Source organism: Bombina bombina, chromosome 6 (genome assembly GCF_027579735.1).
Source record: "Bombina bombina isolate aBomBom1 chromosome 6, aBomBom1.pri, whole genome shotgun sequence".
Lineage (NCBI taxonomy): Eukaryota > Metazoa > Chordata > Amphibia > Anura > Bombinatoridae > Bombina > Bombina bombina.
The window spans coordinates 1,009,086,962-1,009,109,536 of record NC_069504.1 but is presented as its reverse complement, the minus strand read 5'-3'; the positions used below and the strand labels follow the sequence as shown (position 1 = coordinate 1,009,109,536).

Below are 22,575 nucleotides of genomic sequence, written 5' to 3'. Positions count from 1 at the left end.
TAGCTTTATTTATAGTTTAATCTTAGTTTTTTTTTTCTTTCACAGGTACGTTTTTATATATATAGTTATATTGTAAATTAAATTTAAAGTTGGGGGGTGTTAGGTTTAGGGGTAAATAGTTAAATTTAGTGATTTGCGATGTGGGGGACCGGCAGTTTAGGGGTTAATAGGTTTAGTTTATTAGTAGCGATGTGGGGGGGCAGCGCTTTAGGGGTTTAATGGGTTTATTTAGTGTCGGCGATGTCAGGGACGGCAGATTAGGGGTTAATACTTTATTTAGTGTCGGCGATGTCGGGGGGCGGCGGATTAGGGGTATTTAGACTAGGGGTATATGTTAGGGTGTTAGGTTTAAACATAGCTTTCTTTTCCCCATAGACATCAATGGGGATTGCGCTACGGCTATCGCCATCCTGCAATCGCAGGTGCTAGTTTTTTTTATCACTTTCTCCCCATTGATGTCTATGGGGGAAAGTGTGCATGAACATGTAAAGTCAGGCCTTGGGTTTTGTGCGGTATTGAACTTTTCACACCATATCGCACAACAAGAGAAGGTTGTTTTGTAACTTGTAATGGCAGCGCTATGGAAAGTGCGATAACGGGAAAAAAAATAAGCACCCGGTATAGCGCAAAACTTGTAATCTTGTTGTATGTGAGGAGTCATTTGGGAACTACTGTAGTTTTAATTAGCCACTGGAAGTTAACTTTAGAAGGATGACTTTATACTTAGAGATTTCAGGCGCATTTCATTTATGAATACTGGATTTAACAGAACGCTTAACCAGGGGAGCTTACATTGCAAAGTATTTAATGTGAATGGTAACTGCTAACAGGATGTTATTTTCAGCTAGATAAAGACATCTAGATAAAGGGGAATAGTTAGTCTAGCTCAGAAATTACAGTTTAATATTTCTATTACAGTCGCACCAAAGAAGTATTTAATTACGTCTGGTGGTTATATTTTTAGCCTGTGTGCTATAACAAACGTTTAGCAAACCTGACAGTCATTTAGTACTTAACCCCTTAATGACCGGACCATTTTTCAATTTTCTTACCCTTAATGACAATGGCTATTTTTACATTTCTGCGGTGTTTGTGTTTAGCTGTAATTTTCCTCTTACTCATTTACTGTACCCACACATATTATATACCGTTTTTCTCGCCATTAAATGGACTTTCTCAAGATATCATTATTTTCATCATATCTTATAATTTACTACAAAAAAAATAATAAAATATGAGGAAAAAATGGAAAAAAACACACTTTTTCTAACTTTGACCCCCAAAATCTGTTACACATCTACAATCACCAAAAAACACCCATGCTAAATAGTTTCTAAATTTTGTCCTGAGTTTAGAAATACCCAATGTTTACATGTTCTTAGCTTTTTTTGCAAGTTATAGGGCCATAAATACAAGTAGCACTTCGCTATTTCCAAACCACTTTTTTTCAAAATTAGCGCTAGTTACATTGGAACCCTGATATCTGTCAGGAATACCTGAATATCCCTTGACATGTATATATTTTTTGTTAGAAGACAACCCAAAGTATTGATCTAGGCACATTTTGGTATATTTTATTCCACCATTTCACCGCCAAATGCGAGCAAATAAAAAAAAAACTTTACATTTTTCACAATTTTAGGTTTCTCACTGATTATTTACAAACAGCTTGTGCTATTATGGCACAAATTGTTGTAAAAGCTTCTTTGGGATCCCCTTTGTTCAGAAATAGCAGACTTATATGGCTTTGGCATTGCTTTTTGGTAATTAGAAGGCCGCTAAATGCTGCTGCGCACCACACGTAAATTATGCCCAGCAGTGAAGGGGTTAATTAGGTAGGTTGTAGGGAGCTTGCAGGGTTAATTTTAGCTTTAGGGTAGAGATCAGCCTCCCACCTGACACATCCCACCCCCTGATCCCTCCCAAACAGCTCTCTTCCCTCCCCCACCCCACAAATGTCCCCGCCATCTTAAGTACTGGCAGAAAGTCTGCCAGTACTAAATAAAAGGAGTTTTTTTTTTTTTTTTTTTTATAAAAAAAATAAAATATTTTAGCTGTGATGGACTCCTGCCTTAGCCCCAACCTCCATGATCCCCCCCCCAGCTCTCTAACCCTCTCCCCTATCTAATTGCGGCCATCTTGGGTACTGGCAGCTATCTGCCAGTACCCAATTTGGCCAAAAACAAAAGTATTTTTTGCTCTTTTTCTTTTTTTTTGGGGTTTTCTGTAGTGTAGCAGCCCCCCCACAATACCCCTACCCCCCTCCCCCTCCCAGATCCTTTTATATTATTAAAAAAAAAATCTTTCCCCCCCCCCTTCCCTACTCATTGGTGTCAGTGGCCAGCTAATGCGCGCGCACCCGTGCACACGCACGCGCACGCGCGCCCCCCGCATGCTCCCGGCACCCGGCGTGCACATTGCACTTCTAGGAACCGGATGCCGGGTAGCGATGGGCCGCCCACCCGCCTCCCTGTTGCGCTCCCACCCACCAACGAACCGGCACCATCGCTACCGGTGCAGAGAGGGCCACAGAGTGGCCCTCTCTGCATCGGAGTCTTCTAAAAAGGTATTGCAGGATGCCTCCATATGGAGGCATCACTGCAATACCCTGAGAGCTGCTGGAAGCGATTGCGATCGCTTCCAGCACTCTCTTAGACAACTGACGTACCAGGTACGTCCATTGTCATTAACTACTTGTTAATGCATGACGTACCTGGTACGTCAGTTGTCATTAAGGGGTTAAAGGAATAGGAAAGTCAAAAATGAAACTTGCATGATTCAGAAAGAGTATGTCATTTTATAACACTTTTAAATTTACTTCTATTTTCAAATGTGCTTCATTCTCTTGGTATCCCTTGTTGAAAAAGTATACGCACATATCCTACACTAGTGGGAGCTGCTGCTGATTGGTGCCTGCACACATTTGTCTCTTGTGGTTGGCTAACTGGATATGTTCAGCTAGCTGCCAGGAGTGAAATGTGGTTCCTTCTGCAAAGGATAACAAGAGAATTAAGCAAATTTGATAATAGAAGTAAATTGGAAAGTTGTTAAAAATTGTATGCTCTATTCAAATCATGAAAGAAAAGTTTCCTGCCCCTTTAAACATGTTAACAGCATACCCAATAACCCAATATATGAGGATTTATATAAGAGATTTAAAGAGTTAAAACACTACACGAGTGGTGCCATTGTTTTTCAAAGTTAAATATTCATTATGTCAACCTATGTTAAACTTTTTTATACCTATATACTGTACCACATAGGCAGTCATGTGTTCCACCAACTACAGCTATATACCCTATAATGTATACAGTAATGTATATCACTAATTACAAAATCTTATATAAACTAGAATGTAAACAGTAATGCATTGCAACATTTACACATACCTATATACCCCAGCACTTATACAGTGATTCATTTCACTAAGTACTAAATATATGCATTTATGTGTACCCCCAACTACACATGCCTATCTATATTCCCTAGCACATATACAGTGATGAGTACCACCTACTACACATACCTATATTCACTAGCACATATACATGTGATGTATTCCACTGACTACACATACCTATATTCACTAGCACATATACATGTGATGTATTCCACTGACTACACATACCTATATTCTCTAGCACATATACAGTGATGTATTCCACTGACTACACATACCTATATTCACTAGCACATATACAGTGATGTGTAACACTGACTACACATAACATTCTCTAGCAAATATACAGTGATGTGTAACACTGACTACACATAACATTCTCTAGCAAATATACAGTGATGTGTAACACTGACTACACATACCTATATTCACTAGCACATATACATGTGATGTATTCCACTGACTACACATACCTATATTCACTACCACGTATACATGTGATGTATTCCACTGAATACACATACCTATATTCACTAGCACATATACATGTGATGTATTCCACTGACTACACATACCTATATTCTCTAGCACATATACAGTGATGTATTCCACTGACTACACATACCTATATTCACTAGCACATATAAAGCGATGTGTAACACTGACTACACATACCTTTATACCCCAGCACTTATACAGTAATTCATTTCACTAAGTACTAAATATATGCATTTATGTGTACCCCCAACTACACATGCCTATCTATATTCCCTAGCACATATACAGTGATGAGTACCACCTACTACACATACCTATATTCACTAGCACGTATACATGTGATGTATTCCACTGACTACACATACCTATATTCACTAGCACGTATACATGTGATGTATTCCACTGACTACACATACCTATATTCACTAGCACGTATACATGTGATGTATTCCACTGACTACACATACCTATATTCACTAGCACGTATACATGTGATGTATTCCACTGACTACACATACCTATATTCACCAGCACGTATACATGTAATGTATTCCACTGACTACACATACCTATATTCCCTAGCACATATATAGTGATGTATTACACCGACTACACATACCTATATTCTCTAGCAAATATACAGTGATGTGTACCACCGACTACACATAACATTCTCTAGCAAATATACAGTGATGTGTAACACTGACTACACATACCTATATTCTCTAGCAAATATACAGTGATGTGTACCACCGACTACACATAACATTCTCTAGCAAATATACAGTGATGTGTAACACTGACTACACATACCTATATTCTCTAGCACATAAGCAGTGATGTGTACCACTGACTACACATACCTATATTCTCTAGCACATATGCAGTGATGTGTACCACTGACTACACATACCTATATTCTCTAGCACATATGCAGTGATGTGTACCACTGACTACACATACCTATATTCTCTAGCACATATGCAGTGATGTGTACCACTGACTACACATACCTATATTCTCTAGCACATATGCAGTGATGTGTACCACTGACTACACATACCTTTATTCTCTAGCACATATACAGTGATGTGTACCACTGACTACACATACCTATATTCACTAGCACATATACAGTGATGTGTACCACTTACTACACATACCTATATTCTCTAGCAAATATACAGTGATGTATACCACTGACTACACATACCTATATTCTCTAGCAAATATACAGTGATGTGTAACACTGACTACACATACCTATATTCTCTAGCAAATATACAGTGATGTGTAACACTGACTACACATACCTATATTCTCTAGCAAATATACAGTGATGTGTAACACTGACTACACATACCTATATTCTCTAGCACATATGCAGTGATGTGTACCACAGACTACACATACCTATATTCTCTAGCAAATATACAGTGATGTGTAACACTGACTACACATACCTATATTCTCTAGCAAATATACAGTGATGTGTAACACTGACTACACATACCTATATTCTCTAGCAAATATACAGTGATGTGTACCACTGACTACACATACCTATATTCTCTAGCACATATGCAGTGATGTGTACCACTGACTACACATACCTATATTCTCTAGCAAATATACAGTGATGTGTAACACTGACTACACATACCTATATTCTCTAGCAAATATACAGTGATGTGTACCACTGACTACACATACATACATTCCCTAGCACATATACAGTAATGAGTACCACCGACTACACATACCTTAATTCTCTAGCAAATATACAGTGATGTGTAACACTGACTACACATACCTATATTCTCTAGCACATATGCAGTGATGTGTACCACAGACTACACATACCTATATTCTCTAGCACATATACAGTGATGAGTACCACCTACTACACATACCTATATTCTCTAGCACATATGCAGTGATGTGTACCACCTACTACACATACCCATATTCTCTAGCACATATGCAGTGATGTGTACCACTGACTACACATACCTATATTAACTAGCACATATACAGTGATGTGTACCACTTACTACACATACCTATATTCACTAGCACATATACAGTAATGAGTACCACCTACTACACATACCTATATTCACTAGCACATATACAGTGTTGAGTACAACCTACTACACATACCTATATTCACTAGCACATATATAGTGTTGAGTACCACCTACTACACATACCTATATTCACTAGCACATATACAGTGTTGAGTACCACCTACTACACATACCTATATTCCCTAGCACATATATAGTAATGTATTCCACCTACTACACATACCTATATTCACTAGCACATATACAGTGTTGAGTACAACCTACTACACATACCTATATTCACTAGCACATATATAGTGTTGAGTACCACCTACTACACATACCTATATTCACTAGCACATATACAGTGTTGAGTACCACCTACTACACATACCTATATTCACTAGCACATATACAGTGTTGAGTACAACCTACTACACATACCTATATTCACTAGCACATATATAGTGTTGAGTGCCACCTACTACACATACCTATATTCACTAGCACATATACAGTGTTGAGTACCACCTACTACACATACCTATATTCCCTAGCACATATATAGTAATGTATTCCACCTACTACACATACCTATATTCACTAGCACATATACAGTGTTGAGTACAACCTACTACACATACCTATATTCACTAGCACATATATAGTGTTGAGTACCACCTACTACACATACCTATATTCACTAGCACATATACAGTGTTGAGTACCACCTACTACACATACCTATATTCCCTAGCACATATATAGTGATGTATTCCACCAACTACACATACCTATATTCACTAGCACATATACAGCAAGGCATTCCAGCAACTACAAGCACAAGTCTGTCTACTTTTCTCTGTAACAACCTTCTGGGATCTTCTCTTTCAGAACATACAACAAGCTATACCAGGTTAGAGACTGATTGGGAAACAACCAGTTTCTCAGATGATCTTCCAGTAGAAATAACGGAGATGGGGTCTGACATACCTTCTTATGTATCAACAGGTGAGGTTCAGATTTGTGTCTCAGTTCCACCACCAGCAGTAAAATGTAGAATCGTGGTTTTCAGTAGCTATTTTGCATAAACTTGACAATAACATTTGACAAATAGTAATTTTATTTACTTAGCCCTAGAAATCCCAGCACTAATTGAAGGCTGTTTTTTCCAATATGCGTCTTGCACCTGTGCAATTCCATAGGGTATATTAAAGGGCCATTATAGTAAAAAAAAATGACATGCTCTAATTCATATGTAATATTTTTACTATAATATCCCTTTAAGTTTACAGATAATGGTCATTTTTCAAGCTTGTCTAGGCATACATATAATGGTCTAGGCTTGTTAGGCTACGGAAGGGTATCATTAATAAGGCAAGCTTATGTGTAATTGTTGAATGTCATCATGTCTGTTTTGTTCTGTTAAAGGGACAGTATACACCAATTTTAATTTAACTGCATGTAATAGACACTACTATAAAGAATAATATGCACAGATTCTGATCTAAAAATCCAGTATAAAACCATTTCAAAACTTACTTAGAAGCTCCCAGTTTAGCACTGATAAAAAGGTTACTGGAACACCCACTGAAAGTGGTTCTATATAAAAAAAAAAGCAGACACTCCCCCTTCCTTTGCACATGAAAAGACTCTTTACACAAACAGGAGCAAGCTGGAGTAGGTATACATCAGTATTCTCCTAAAACTTTGGGGCTTGTTTAGGAGTCTGAAAATCAGTGCAATGTTATTTAAAAATAAGCAAAAGTATACATGTAAAAAAGAAAAAAGAAAAAGCTGTATAGGCTATATAAATAGATCATCTACAAAACATGTATTCAAAGAAAAATCTAGTGTATATTGTCCCTTTAAGGTAATGTCACTAGTTCAGGATTTAGCTTGGGCAATCTCACAGGTGCTCATAATGGGCTGGCCATGGGCGATTTTTATTCATGGTTGGGATTTTTTACACAAATCACAATGCAGCATGTTAGATCTAGAAATGCGCTATTGTCCGAGTGCAGTTCTTCATCTAAGGTCGTGTCTTCATGTGTCAAAGCTGATGAAGTTGTCTCATTTTTATTATATCCTTATTGAACTTTTTTAAGTTTTCTTTTTTGCATACGTTACAGCGGACTGTTTTATAAATTGTGTTTATTTTTATTTGATCTGTTTTGTAATGTTTTAAAAGCTTTCTTGTGAAGCCAGAATCCTTGACCATGAAAGTCATTCTATGTGGTGGGAAGTTAATGGATGCTATATAGCAGAAGCTCCACTTGCTGATGAGGTGTGGGTACAAATCTTTAGGAACGTTCCATTTTTAAGGCAGCACATTTTTTTTCAGTGAGAGATTAGGTTTATGGACACCTTTTCTTTTAATCTAAGGCATTGACTAACAGACGTATAATGACAAATGACTCTACACAGCCCGAATGTATAATAATAAACACATCTATGTATCATTTTGGTCTTGAATTGCAACAAACGCATTAGTTTTCAATATGAGTAAAAAAAAAACGTAGAACCTAGTAATCAATTAAAATCTGGGGGACAGTGTGATGGAGTAAGGTAGAGAGCTCTACAGGGCAGGTATCACATTGAGATAAAACAGAAAGACAACAACTGCTATAGGATCTGATGAAGGTTAATATTTGCCAAAACAAAGAGCTTTGGAGAATTGGCCAATAGCGACAATGGCTGTCCACAGCTCAAAGGTTTCCAAATAAAGATCTAAGCACTCTGTGCATAAGCAGCCATCCAGCTAAGAAAAAAAATGAAAAGAAGGCACAATATCATCTCAGAGATATGCATATCTAAATATTTTATTAAAATACTCACACTGGAGTTTTCTTTAAAGGGATACTAAACACAGTTTTTTTTCTTTCATGGTTCAGATAGAGCATGCAATTTTAAGCAACTTTCTAATTTACCGCTATCATCAATTTCTTTGTTCTCTTTACATCTTTATTTGAAAATGCAGTAATGTAAGCTTAGTAGTCAGCCCATTTTTGGTTCAGAACCCTGGGTAGCGCTTGCTGATTGGTGGCTACATTTTGATTAAACCTGTACAGCAGCTGAGAGCACGGTATAGGTCAGAAGCAGAGTAAACAGGTTGGATGTAAGATTATTTGGAGACAAGGTAAGATATAAAATGAGGTTCAAGTTATAGAGGTGAATATGATCCTTAAAGCTACTAAGTGCAAGTGGAGGGACTGGCTTAGAGGAGAGAAGAAGATGAGTCTGGCCGAAGCTTGTAAAATAGACTGTATACAGTTTGTAGAGAGGTAGACTGGTTAGAGCAGAGCTTTCCAAACTTTTCATGTCGGTGACACACTTTTTATACCTACATCATTTCGCGACACAGTGATTCAGTTGTACTAGCAAACAGGAGGTTAAACTAACTTGTTTTAAGAGATACGGACACATACAGTAAATGATATAATAGCGAAATGTATTTACAAGTAACAGTAAGTATTTACAAGAATGAAAAAAAAGTTTAATAACACCAATAGCTACTTGCTATTTTAATGGGATGTATGAGGTTGATGGGATGAACACCGTTTCTGAATATTTGGTGGGATATTAGACACTCGCATTTTTAAGCTTCCCCTTCCTATCCATATATCAAGAGCAGGAACAGCAATGCACTACTGGGAGCTAGCTGCAAAAAAAACCCACTGACTTCTGACTTCAGCTCAGCGTTTAAGCTGCCGCCCTCAGAGCTCAGTGAGTCCAATTGACTACTGCCCATGCTGCAAACACACTGCTGTCCCACTCACTGACTACACATGCAGCCACCAGCCGATTGAGGAGACTACACATGCAGTCAGGTGCCAATGTGCCCCCAAAGCCGCCAATGGGAAAAGTTTCAGTTTCCACTGAGCTGCGCCAATAGGTTAAGATGATCTGTGACCCCCTAGGTATCAATCACGTGTCAACCATGTGATATGCGTAGCAGGCAGGCGGAAAGTCAGAAACCAAAAAAAAAACATTAAAAAAAATTAAAATTTAAAAAAATTTGTGCTGAAGCAGGGACACACCTACACACTGCTGCCGACACACTAGTGTGTCCCGACACACAGTTTGGAAAGCACTGGGTTAAAGAATTCAGTAATTAAACTGAGATATTATTAGGGAATCAAAAGGGATATAAATTCCATTTTTTCAGATTCAGATAGAGCATGCAATTTTAAATTACTTTCCCATTTATTTCTATAATCAAATTTGTTTTGTTCAATTTGTAAAGTTTGTTAAAAAAAGTATACCTAGGTAGCCTCAGAAGGTCCTGATTGGTGGCTGCACATATATGAATCTTGTCATTGGCTTTCAGCAAGCTCCCACAAGTGCATTGCTGCTCCTTCAACAAAGGATACCAAAAGAATGAAGCAAATGATATAATAGATGCAAATTAGAAATATTTTTCAAATTGTATGATCTATCGGAATCAGGAAAGAAAGATTTTGGGTTTCGTGTCCCTTTAATCTGATATTTTGCTGTTTCGTTTGTGAGAAAAAAATAAATAAATTTGGCAATGTACTGTACAGTAGAGAGTGTAGGGTGAAGGAAGGCGCAAGATCATGTTTAGTACCATGGCAACTGGCTTGGGATGCTTTCCTCATTATAGAGTCATCAATAATTAGGGAGATGTCTGGTAATTGATTTATTTTTAGAAGGAAAAAAAAGCAAAAGTTCAGTTTTAATATTGAGGTAGTAGAAAGTCAATGAAGATTAGATTTTATTATTCACTAGTGAGGGAGACAGGTTGAGAAAAATAAAAATATTTATTATTGGTGCTGAATATGTATTGGAAGTTAAAGGAGCCAATTCATTTTCAAAGTGATAATATATACATATTACAGGGATGTGATTCAAATGATGACGGATTACAGGAGAAGAGGGAGGGTGGCAGAAGCACAAGATGGTAAACGGCATTAAAGTGATGGTAAATTTCAGACTATAAGAAAGTTGCAATGAAAAATAAATTAGTTTGCAAGTAAAACCACACAAAAAAAACGTTTTAAAGTGTATATATAATTTATAATAAAAGATTTATAATCCTAATTGGTATTGTCTGTTCCTCTGCCCCCTTCATTTCCTCTTTTGGCGGGGCTGTGATGTATAGAGCAGTCACATCCAATCTCTGCATATGCTTTCTAAGGGCTTTAAAGGGGCTGCACTTCAAGATTGTCAAATGACACACATCTTGATTGGATGTTCACTGGAATAGTAAAAAAAAAAAAAAAGAGTTCATCCAAGTGGGCCAGTATAACACTACAATATGAAAGAATTTAACCCTTTCACAGATGGATAAAAAACAAAGAAGGTACCCATATACTTTTTTAATGGCAAAGATTTGTCAAATGACACACATCTTGATTGGATGTTCACTGGAATAGTAAAAAAAAAAAAAAAAGAGTTCATCCAAGTGGGCCAGCATAACACTACAATATGAAAGAATTTAACCCTTTCACAGATGGATAAAAAACAAAGAAGGTACCCATTTTTTAATGGCAAAGATTACATATATGGCATTTGATTGGTTAAAGTTTACTATCAGCGGCACAGACATGTAGCCAAATATATGGTCTTTAGTTTGCAGTTTTAGTAGAATTTTCTATATGAGTGTTTAGTGTTAGATACATATAGAAATGTGGGACTAATTAGGTTTGAGGTTCCAGGCAATAAAATATTGGTGTTTAGTTACAGACGTTGCGTCCAGATAGAGTTTTTAAAAAAAAAGAGTGTACTAAAGACATGAACTTAGGTGGCAAAATGCCAGTGGTAAGATACAGACTAAAGAGATGGAAGAAACATTTCATAAATTTGTGATTAAAAAAAAGGGTCAGGAAACAGTTTTCTTTATCTTTATATCCATACCAATTTCCCTAATTCTTTCTCAGTCTCCCCATCATCTTTACAACCTATATTTTGCCTTTATCTGTGTACATTATAGCAGACAAATGAAAAACTGGAAAATTCAACTGAATATAAAGTATTGGGGGCTGAATTATCAAGCTTCGAATGGAGCTTGATGCTCCTGTTTCCGCACGAGCCTTCAGGCTCATCGGAAACAGCAGTTATGAAGCAGCGGTCTAAAGACCACTGCTCGATAACTTTTCCGCCTGCTCTGCGGACACCCCCTGCTAGCGGTCGATTGGCCGCGAATCTGCAGGGGGTGGCATTGCACAAGCAGTTCAGCTTGTCAGCATTTATCGTTGTGAGGCGGACATAATACACTGTATTGTATCATATCCGCTCGCACGGTAATAAATCGGCCCCTTGCTGTCAGTCTAAGCAAGTTTAGAATGCAGTGAAATCATCCGATTAATTTTTCTAGTAAAAATGTTTTTTTCTTATACTGAATTAATCAGCCTATTAACCTTTATAGAAATATAATATACCCTATATTTGCATATAGCAGCTCCTAGAGCAGAGCTTTCCAAACTGTGTGTTGTGACACACTAGTGTGTCGGCGGCAGTGTGTAGGTGTGTCCCTGCTTCAGCACAAAATATTTTTACATTTTTTTTTGGTTTCTGACTTTCCGTCTGCCTGCTATGCATATCACATGGTTGACACGTGATTGATACCAAGTGGGTCACAGATCATCATAACCTTTTGGTGCAATTCAGTGGGAACTGAAACTATTCCCATTTTTGGCTTTGGAGGCACATTGGCTCCTGACTGCACATGTAGCCTCCTCAATCGGCTCGTGACTGCACGTGTAGCCTCCTCAATCGGCTTGTGACTACACGTGTAGCCTCCTCAATCGGCTCCTGACTGCACGTGTAGCCTCCTCAATCGGCTCGTGACTGCATGTGTAGTCAGTGAGTGGGATAGCAGTCCGACACAGAGCTCTGAGGGCGGCAGCTTAAATGCTGAGCTGAAGGCAGAAGTCAAAGTGTTTTGTTTGTTTGCAGCTAGCTCCCAGTAGTGCATTGCTGCTCCTGCTTTTGATATATGGATAGGTAGTGGAAGCTTAAAAATGCTTGATGATGAGATGCGAGTATCTTTATCTAATATTCCACCAAATATTCAGAAACTGTGTTCATCCCATCAACCTCATACATCCCATTAAAATAGTAAGTAGCTATTGGTGTTATTAAACTTTTTTAATTCTTGCACAAAAATACATTTCGTTATTATAACTAGTATTTATATAGCGCCTTTCTCCCAGTGGGACTCAAAGCGCTTTTTCATCGCTTGCTCTCGGAATTAACCAAATCGGCAGCTGAATAGTAATAGTTGTTATTATTACCAAATTTAATGGTACTTATTTTATCGACCTCGGAAGGATGAAAGGCTGAGTCAGATCTTTTAAACAGGCTTTTTACCAACTGAGCTACCTCACCGGTTATTATATAATTTATGTATGTGTCCGTATCTCTTAAAACAAGTTAGTTTAACCTCCTGTTTGCTAGTACAACTGAATTACTGTGTCGCAAAATTATGTAGGTCTAAAAAGTGTGTCACCAACATGAAAAGTTTGGAAAGCTCTGTCCTAGAGGTTGATTAAATATAAATTTACACTGTTAAATTTCTACATATAATTTGGTGTTATAACCCATATAGTCCACTAGTGGTCAGTATTGGCTCATACAAACACTACTGTCAAGCATTTTATAAAATGTGTTCCCACAGTTACTGGAACTTTTGCATAAAAAATGTTAATTTCATTCCTTCGTTGTGATTTTCAAATAACCTTGTATTTCTAAGCAATATAACTTATAAGATATGAATCACCCAATTCTTTTGTTTTTACTTTGATCTTGCACCGAGCATTAAAATTGAATTGTTGTGCTCACATATTTAGATCTATATCAGCCAATCAAAACAGAGTAGACTAAAGAAGATTCATGTAACATCAAAAACTGGCATATCCAGTGCAAAGTACTGATAGAAATCCCATATTTATTGATGGTCTTCCGAAATGTTTAAGATTATGCTTATTATGCTTGTTGTTTGTTTACCAAAGACATGCTTTCTAAAGTGAATTAATTATAAAATAATAATAATTGTGATATAAATGAGAATTCTAGATTTTATTTTCTGTTTTTACCACAGCTAGAACCTGGGCCGGCTCTATAATAAGACCAAGTGGGACCACTGGGCCCAGGCTGCACTTGACTGAGGCAGCACATAGAGAGAGCATGTTTTGGATAATAATGTTTTAAAGAAAAATGATTCTGTATGTTCTCATATGATATTTTAACCTGCTTAAATGTAATCTCTGAGAAAAATTATTTGACGGGCATTTTTTATTCTAGGAACCAGGCAGCACAATGTCTTCAACCAGCCCTGGCTTATTGGTTAGAATATATATATATATATATATATATATATATATATATATATATATATATATATATATACATACACACACTCATTTATTTTGGGGAAAAATCATTAATATCCGTATTATTTTTTTAACATAGTGCAATACAGCACAGTCACCCTTCTGACAGCAAATGACATGGACCCTGATAATCTTCCAGAGAATGTAGCCTCAGTTGGCACAACATCGTCAGATTCATCATCTGTTCCTTCCATATCACCAGACATGATAGAGAAGCAGAAAGGCAACTCAGGTAAATTGCACCTGCTCAGCTTAAAGGACCAGTCAACACATTAGATTTGCATAATCAATAAATGCAAGATAACAAGACAATGCAATAGCACTTAGACTGAACTTCAAATAAGTAGTAGATTTTTTATAACAAATTTCAAAGTTATGTATATTTCCACTCCCCTTGTACCATGTGATAGCAATCAGCCAATCACAAATGCATATATGTATAGTCTGTGAATTCTTGCACATGCTCAGTAGGATCTGGTGACTCAAAAAGTGTAAATATAAAAGACTGTGCACATTTTTTTTAATGGAAGTAAATTGGAAAGTTGTTTAAAATTACATGCTGTATCTGAATCATGAAAATTTAATTTAACCTGAGTGTCACTTTAAAGTGAAAGTCAATCCTAGCATTTTTGAAAGTTTAGGATTAACCATTGAAACAAATAAAGGGGACTTTCATTCATGAAGTACAAGATACTTCATGTAGAAAGCTCCTTTATTTGTTTCAACCGATCGTCATTCTGAGCTGCTAAGGAAGCCCACGACAAATCGCTGTTTTCCTTGAGAGGTGACGTTTTCACCTCTTAGCCAATAGCTGTGCGTGAAATCCCGCTTGGCGCCCTTGGGAGCCAGAATTTACCACACGACTATTTGCTAAAAGGTGAAAACGTCACCTCTTAGCAAAATTTTTTTTGGCCGTGGCTTCGTTAGCAGCTAAAAACAGCAATCGGTTGAAACAAATAAAGGAGCTTTCTACATGAAGTATCTTATACTTCATGAATGAAAGTCCCCTTTATTTGTTTCAATAGTCAATCCTAGTGTTTCACAAACTCTAAGGTTGACTTTCACTTTAAATCTCATCTTTAATATGTTAGTTTACTTTATAGGTTCTGGTTTCTTGTAATGTTAAAAAGACATGATGACTTATTTGTTATGTGGTTTATGATGTCATCAGAATTTATCAATAACAGTGTTTAAAAAAATAACTATATTATGTCTGCACTGTAGTACTAAAATTGTTCCAAAAACAACACCCCTTTTAAAGGGATAGAAAGGTAAAAAATCAAATGAGCATGGGTGCTCTTAAATTTGAAATATAAGCATGTTTGAAATATACTTCTATTAACAAAAATGCTTCTAGTAAAAGTTATGACTTTTTTTCAGAGGCATACACACATATCCTGTGAGGGCCCGTGCATCAGTATTCAAACACTGCACCCATACCCCCAACCGTCCTGATTTTTGCGGCACAGTACCGAATTTAGAGGTCTGGCTCGCTGAGACATCCTCCAGTCATGCATTACCCCTGAAGGAAAGATATACACTGTGGGCCAGATTACAAGTCGTGCGGCAAATCTAAATGTACCGTTAGTGGTGTTTAGCGAAAACACCGCTAGCAACATGGTTTTTATGATTCTCTGGATCCGCTGGTATTACAAGTTGAAAAAAAATACGTTTTTTTCATTAGCGGTTGCCCGAGAATCGCAAACATTGCTAGCTGAGTTTTGGCGTGCACATGCATGTGTTCTCCCATAAAAATCAATGGAGAAAAAAAGTTGAAAAAAAACACCCTACCATAAGCACCTAGACTAATAACCCCTAATCTGCCACCACCCCCCACAGTGCAAAAACTAAATAAAACTATTAACACCTAAACCGCCAATCCCCCACATCGCAAACTATCTAAATAAATTATTAACCCCTAAACCACCATCCCCCACATTGCAAAGTACATACATGAACTATTAACCACTAAACCACCTTCCCCCTACATTGCAAACTATCTAAATAAATTATTAACCTCTAAACCGCCACCCCCCCCCCCACATCTCAAAGTAATAAACTAACAACTAAACCCCCTAACCTAACACCTCCTAACTTAAAGGGGCATTCAGCTCTTTTTCTGCCCATAAAAATAAAAAATCCTAATCATAAAAAAAACCACCTCAAAAAACAAAAAACAAACTAACTCTAAACCCAAAATTGGTATTCCCCATTGATGATGGGTGGCGCTCCATCTTCATCCCAACGGCGCTCCATCATCATCCATTGCGGGGCTATCTTCTTCTATCTTCATCCCGGCCGCGGTCCATCTTCTATCTCTATCCCAGTGGCGACGGCAAAGTAATCAATGATGGTTGCGGCGACATCAGTCCTTATCTTCAGCCTAGCGACACAGAGCTACCTCTTCATGCGGTCTCCAGCCACACTGAAGATTGACTGCAAGGTACCCCTTTTATATAGGGGTACCCTTGCATTCCTATTGGCTGATTTGATTCTTCAAATTCAAATCAGTCAATAGGATGAAAGGAAAAAGAGAAATTGTGATAACTTGTATTAGAAGCATTTTTGCTAATTGAAGTCTATTGCAAAAATGCTTATATTTCAAATTTAAGTGCACCCATGCACATTTCCTTTTTTACCTTGTTATCCCTTTAAACACCTTGAGACTTTTTATATAAAATATTTATTTATGTGTAGTAAAACGACTTTGCAGTATACTTTCATTAGTTAATTTTTCTATTTCTAAGAGAAGGAAATATATTCTGCAGACTTTTTAAGACTTACCCTGATACTTATCTTTCGAAAAATGACTTCAATAGGTATTAACTACATACCAATGCACTATATACTAACATAACGATTGTAACTAGTCTTGTTAGCAGCAGTCTTAAAGGGACAGTATGCACTCATTTTCATATAGCTGCATGTTATAGACACTACTATAAAGAATAAGATGCACTGATATAAAAATCCAGTATAAAACTGTTTAAAAACTTACTTAGAAGCTTTCAGTTTAGCTCTGTTGAAAAGGCAGCTGGAAAGCCCACTGCAAGTGGGAAATAAAACACTCCCCCCTTCCCCTTCTTTTACATATGAAAAGACCCTTTACTCAAACAGGAGAAAGCTGGAGTAGGTAGCTGACGGTATTCTCATAAAACTTTGGGGCTTGGTTAGGAGTATGAAAATCAGAGCAATGTTATTTAAAAATAAGCAAAACTATTATTTTTTAAAAAAAAACAAAACCTTTATGGGCTATATAAATAGATAATCTACAAAACATTTATGCAAAGAAAAAATAGAGTGTATAATGTCCCTTTAAGCCTGTATTGGTTCCTTCAAATTAGTAGTGGGTGGAGTTGGACTATTGAAAAACATTTGCTGCAAAAAAGATGTTAACCTGTTTTAAATTGTTTAAGCTTTGCTAATATGTTATTCTACAGCAAGACAACATAAATATTTTGCAATTACAATGGGCTAGAATACGAGTGGAGCGGTAATTACTGCTCCTGCTCGCACTCTAACACTGCTTGACTTCTTTTGCGAGAGTCAGGTAGCACTTGTATTACAAGTTGAAAGAAAATAATTATCGCTTGAGCGCTAACCCAACTCGCTCAAAAAGTAGAACTTAGAATATCACTATGGTGTTAACGTACTCTCCCATTGACTTCAATTGAGAAAGTAAAGTGGGAAAAAAAACTAACACCCATACTCTCGCGCTAACCTGAATCGTCAAAAGACCACTACTCTAATAACCCCTAAACCGCCACAAATTACATCGAAAAGGCCACAATACACTATTAATCCCTAAACCGCCATACACCCACATCGCAAATTAAACTTCTACACTAATAACCCCTAAACCACCAGCCCCCCACAATGCAAAGTAACCTACACTATTAACCCCTAAACAGCCAGCCCCCCAACGCAAAGTAATCCACTAGCATCTAAACCCCCTAACACCCCCTAAGTTTACCCAAAATAAACTAACCCTACCTTTACAAAAAACCTAACTACCCTTAAAAAAAAAAAAAAAAACTTACCTGAGAAATTTAAAAAATATATGTGTGTGTGTGTGTGTGTGTGTGTGTACATATGTATTTATGTATTTATATGTGTATATATGTATTTATAGGCATATATCCACATATAAACACATAAATACATATGTATCAGCCAATAGAATGCCGATCAGCCAATAGAATGCAAGCTCAATCTGATTGGCTGATTGGATCAGCCAATCGGATTGAACTTGATTCTGATTGGCTGATTCCATCCTACCTTAATTCCGATTGGCTGATAGAAGCCTATCAGCCAATCGGAATTCGAGGGACGCCATCTTGGATGACGTCCCTTAAAAGAACCGTCATTCGTCGGGAAGTCGTCGGTGAAGATGGATGGATCCGCGCTGGAGGTCTTGAAGATCAGCCGGTCGTCATCGGATTGAAGAACATAGAAGATGCGGCTTGGAAGAAGATGTTTGCCGGTCCGGATGTCCTCTTCTGCCCGCTTGGATCAAGACTTCAGCCGGAGGATGGACGTCACTCTTCAGCCCCCGCTTGGGCTTGGATCAACACTTCCGAGGCTTGGATCAAGACTTCCGAGGACGGATCGGTGAACCTGGCATGGTGAAAATAAGGTAGGAAGATCTTTAGGGGCTTAGTGTTAGGTTTATTTAAGGGGGGTTTGGGTTAGATTAGGGGTATGTGGGTGGTGGGTTGTAAAGTTCGGGGGGGTATTGTATATTTTTTTTTACAGGAAAAAGAGCTGAATTCTTTGGGGCATGCCCCGCAAATGGCCCTTTTCAGGGCTGGTAAGGTAAAAGAGCTTTGAACTTTTTTAATTTAGAATAGGGTAGGGCATTTTTTTATTTTGGGGGTCTTTGATATTTTATTAGGGGGCTTAGAGTAGGTGTAATTAGTTTAAAATTGTTGTAATATTTTTCTCATGTTTGTAAATATTTTTTTATTTTTTGTAACTTAGCTTTTTTTATTTTTTGTACTTTAGTTAGTTTATTTAATTGTAGTTATTTGTAGATATTTTATTTAATTAATTTATTGATAGTGTAGTGTTGGGTTTAATTGTAGGTAATTGTAGGTAGTTTAATTTATTTATTGATAGTGTAGTGTTAGGTTTAATTGTAACTTAGGTTAGGATTTATTTTACAGGTAATTTTGTAATTATTTTAACTAGGTAACTATTAAATAGTTATTAACTATTTAATAGCTATTGTACCTGGTTAAAATAATTACAAAGTTGCCTGTCACATAAATATTAATCCTAAAATAGCTACAATATAATTATAATTTATATTGTAGCTATATTAAGGTTTATTTTACAGGTAAGTATTTAGCTTTAAATAGGAATAATTTATATAATAAGAGTTAATTTATTTAGTTAGATTTAAATTATATTTAACTTAGGGGGGTGTTAGTGTTAGGGTTAGACTTAGCTTTAGGGGTTAAAAAATTTATTAGAATAGCGGTGAGCTCTGGTCGGCAGATTAGGGGTTAATGTTTGAAGTTAGGTGTCGGCGATGTTAGGGAGGGCAGATTAGGGGTTAATACTATTTATTATAGGGTTATTGAGGCGGGAGTGAGGCGGATTAGGGGTTAATAACTTTATTATAGTAGCGGTGCGGTCTGCTCGGCAGATTAGGGGTTAATAAGTGTAGTTAGGTGGCGGCGACGTTGGGGGGGGCAGATTAGGGGTTAATAAATATAATATAGGGGTCGGCGGTGTTAGGGGCAGCAGATTAAGGGTACATAAGGATAACGTAGGTGGCGGTCGGCAGATTAGGGGTTAAAAAAAATTAATCGAGTGGCGGCGATGTGGGGGGACCTCGGTTTAGGGGTACATAGGTAGTTTATGGGTGTTAGTGTACTTTAGAGTACAGTAGTTAAGAGCTTTATAAACCGGCGTTAGCCCAGAAAGCTCTTAACTACTGTTTTTTTTCTGCGGCTTGAGTTTTGTCGTTAGATTTCTAACGCTCACTTCAGCCACGACTCTAAATACCAGCGTTAGAAAGATCCCATTGAAAAGATAGTATACGCAAATGGCGTAGGGGGATCTGCGGTATGGAAAAGTCGCGGCTGTAAAGTGAGTGTTAGACCCTTTCCTGACTGACTCCAAATACCAGAGGGCGGTAAAAACCAGCGTTAGGAGCCTCTAACGCTGGTTTTGACGGCTACCGCCCAACTCTAAATCTAGCCGTTAGTTTCAACTAATAATACGAACACAACCAGATGAGCACAAAAAGCTTACTTCTTGTGCAATTAACGTTCGAGCAGGAGCATCAATTAACGCTCCACTTTTAATCTGGCCCATAATGTCTAAACCCATTTCTGTGCTTTGTGTATTATCATTTAATATTTAAAGGGACACTGAACCCAAATTTTTTCTTTCATGATTCAGATAGAGCATGCAATTTTAAGCAACTTTCTAATTTACTTCTATTATCAATTTTAATTCGTTTTGCTATCTTTATTTGAAAAAGAAGGCATCTCAGCTAAGGAGCGAGCAAATGTTTGCTTCAGTACCATGGACAGCACTTGTTTATTGGTGCTGACCAATCAGCAAGGACAACCCAGGTTGTTCACCAAAAATGGGCCGGCATCTAAACTTACATTCTTGCTTTTCAAATAAACATACCAAGAGAATGAAGAAAATGTGATAATAGGAGTAAATTAGAAAGTTGCTTTAAAATGCATGCTCTATGTGAATCACAAAAGAAATTTTTTGAGTACAGTGTCCCTTTAATGTTATATCAGATTAATTAAAGGGGTTACTGGTAAATGATAGGACATATAAGAACACATATTTTTACCTTATATCTCAAGGAAGCAGCGTGAGGACACTAGACAAAGAATCATTTTTTTTCTTTCTGACATAAATCTGGTGCAGAACTATCAGTTCTCTAATGAAACATTTACTATGAAATATATTTGTCACTGTCTAACATTTTCTGCTTTCATTGCTTTGATATTTCTGACAGCGTTTACTGATTTGCATCCGAAGAACATCACCATTAAGGACAGAGAGGTGAGAAGTGCATTGTGCTACACTTATGCTTTCCTGAAGTTACAGCTTCAAAATATACCGATCTTGTTAGTAGGAAAACCTGCATATAATGTCATTCCCAAACAAGTAATGGCAGAGCTAACGCTATACTTTCATTAAACGAGGAAATAAAAACGCTGTCATCCATTAGAAAATGCACTGTGCACGTTTTTCCTTTCATTTTCTTTCTTTTTTTTTCTCTTTTTCTTTCTTTTTCTCTTTTTCTTTCTTCCTTTTTCTTTCATTTTCTTTCTTTCTTTCTTTTTCTTTCTTTCTCTCTCTCTTTCTCTCTTTCTTTCTCTCTCTCTTCTCTCTCTCTTTCTCTCTCTCTTTCTTTCTTTCTTTCTTTCTTTCTTTCTTTCTTACTCTCTCTCTTTCTCTCTCTCTTTCTCTCTTTCTTTCTCTCTTTCTTTCTTTCTTTCTCTCTCTCTTTCTCTCTTTCTTTCTCTCTTTCTTTCTTTCTTTCTTTCTTTCTTTCTCTCTCTCTTTCTCTCTTTCTTTCTTTCTTTCTTTCTTTCTTTCTTTCTTTCTTTCTTACTCTCTCTCTTTCTCTCTCTCTCTCTTTCTTTCTCTCTTTCTTTCTTTCTTTCTTTCTTTCTTTCTTTCTTTCTCTCTCTCTTTCTCTATTTCTTTCTCTCTTTCTTTCTTTCTTTCTTTCTCTCTTTCTTTCTTTCTCTCTTTCTTTCTTTCTTTCTTTCTCTCTCTTTCTTTCTTTCTTTCTTTCTTTCTTTCTCTCTCTCTCTCTTTCTTTCTTTCGTTCATTGGCTGACAGTCACTTCCTGATAATGCTTATTGATTGATAGGTAATTCCTACAAAAATGTATTATAGTAACAGGAAGTGAACAACGGATACTGGTATATTAGTTAAAATTTAAAGGGACGTGAAACCCAACAATTTTCTTTCATGATTCAGATATAGAATACAATTTAAAAAAAGTTTCCAATTTACTTATATTATCAAATTTCCTTTGTTCTAATGATATTCTTTGTTGAAGAGATATCTAGATAGGTAGCATGCACATGTATGAAGCACTACATGGCAGGAAATTGTGCTGCCATCTAGTGCTCCTGCTAATGTATAAAGGCTGTGACACACTGCAAGCGGAGCGGTGCGCAGCGTGTAGATGCAGCTGTGCGCGCTCAGTGTGTCCTGCCTTTTCATCTCTGAGCACTCTGCTGCGTCAGGTCGCGTAGCTGA

The 22,575-nt window shown here is 37.1% G+C and overlaps 1 protein-coding gene across 4 annotated transcripts in view; it reads left to right on the top strand.

Annotated features, from left to right (window-relative positions):
- Positions 1-22,575, top strand: part of LOC128664053 (hepatitis A virus cellular receptor 1 homolog) — an 81,372-nt gene that overhangs the window by 46,761 nt on the left and 12,036 nt on the right. For all 4 annotated transcript variants that reach the window (XM_053718724.1, XM_053718721.1, XM_053718722.1 and 1 more), the window contains 3 exons: positions 6,862-6,978; positions 14,401-14,553; positions 21,313-21,359. In XM_053718724.1, coding sequence (XP_053574699.1) covers positions 6,862-6,978; positions 14,401-14,553; positions 21,313-21,359 — 317 coding nt within the window. The remainder of the gene's footprint in view (positions 1-6,861; positions 6,979-14,400; positions 14,554-21,312; positions 21,360-22,575) is intronic.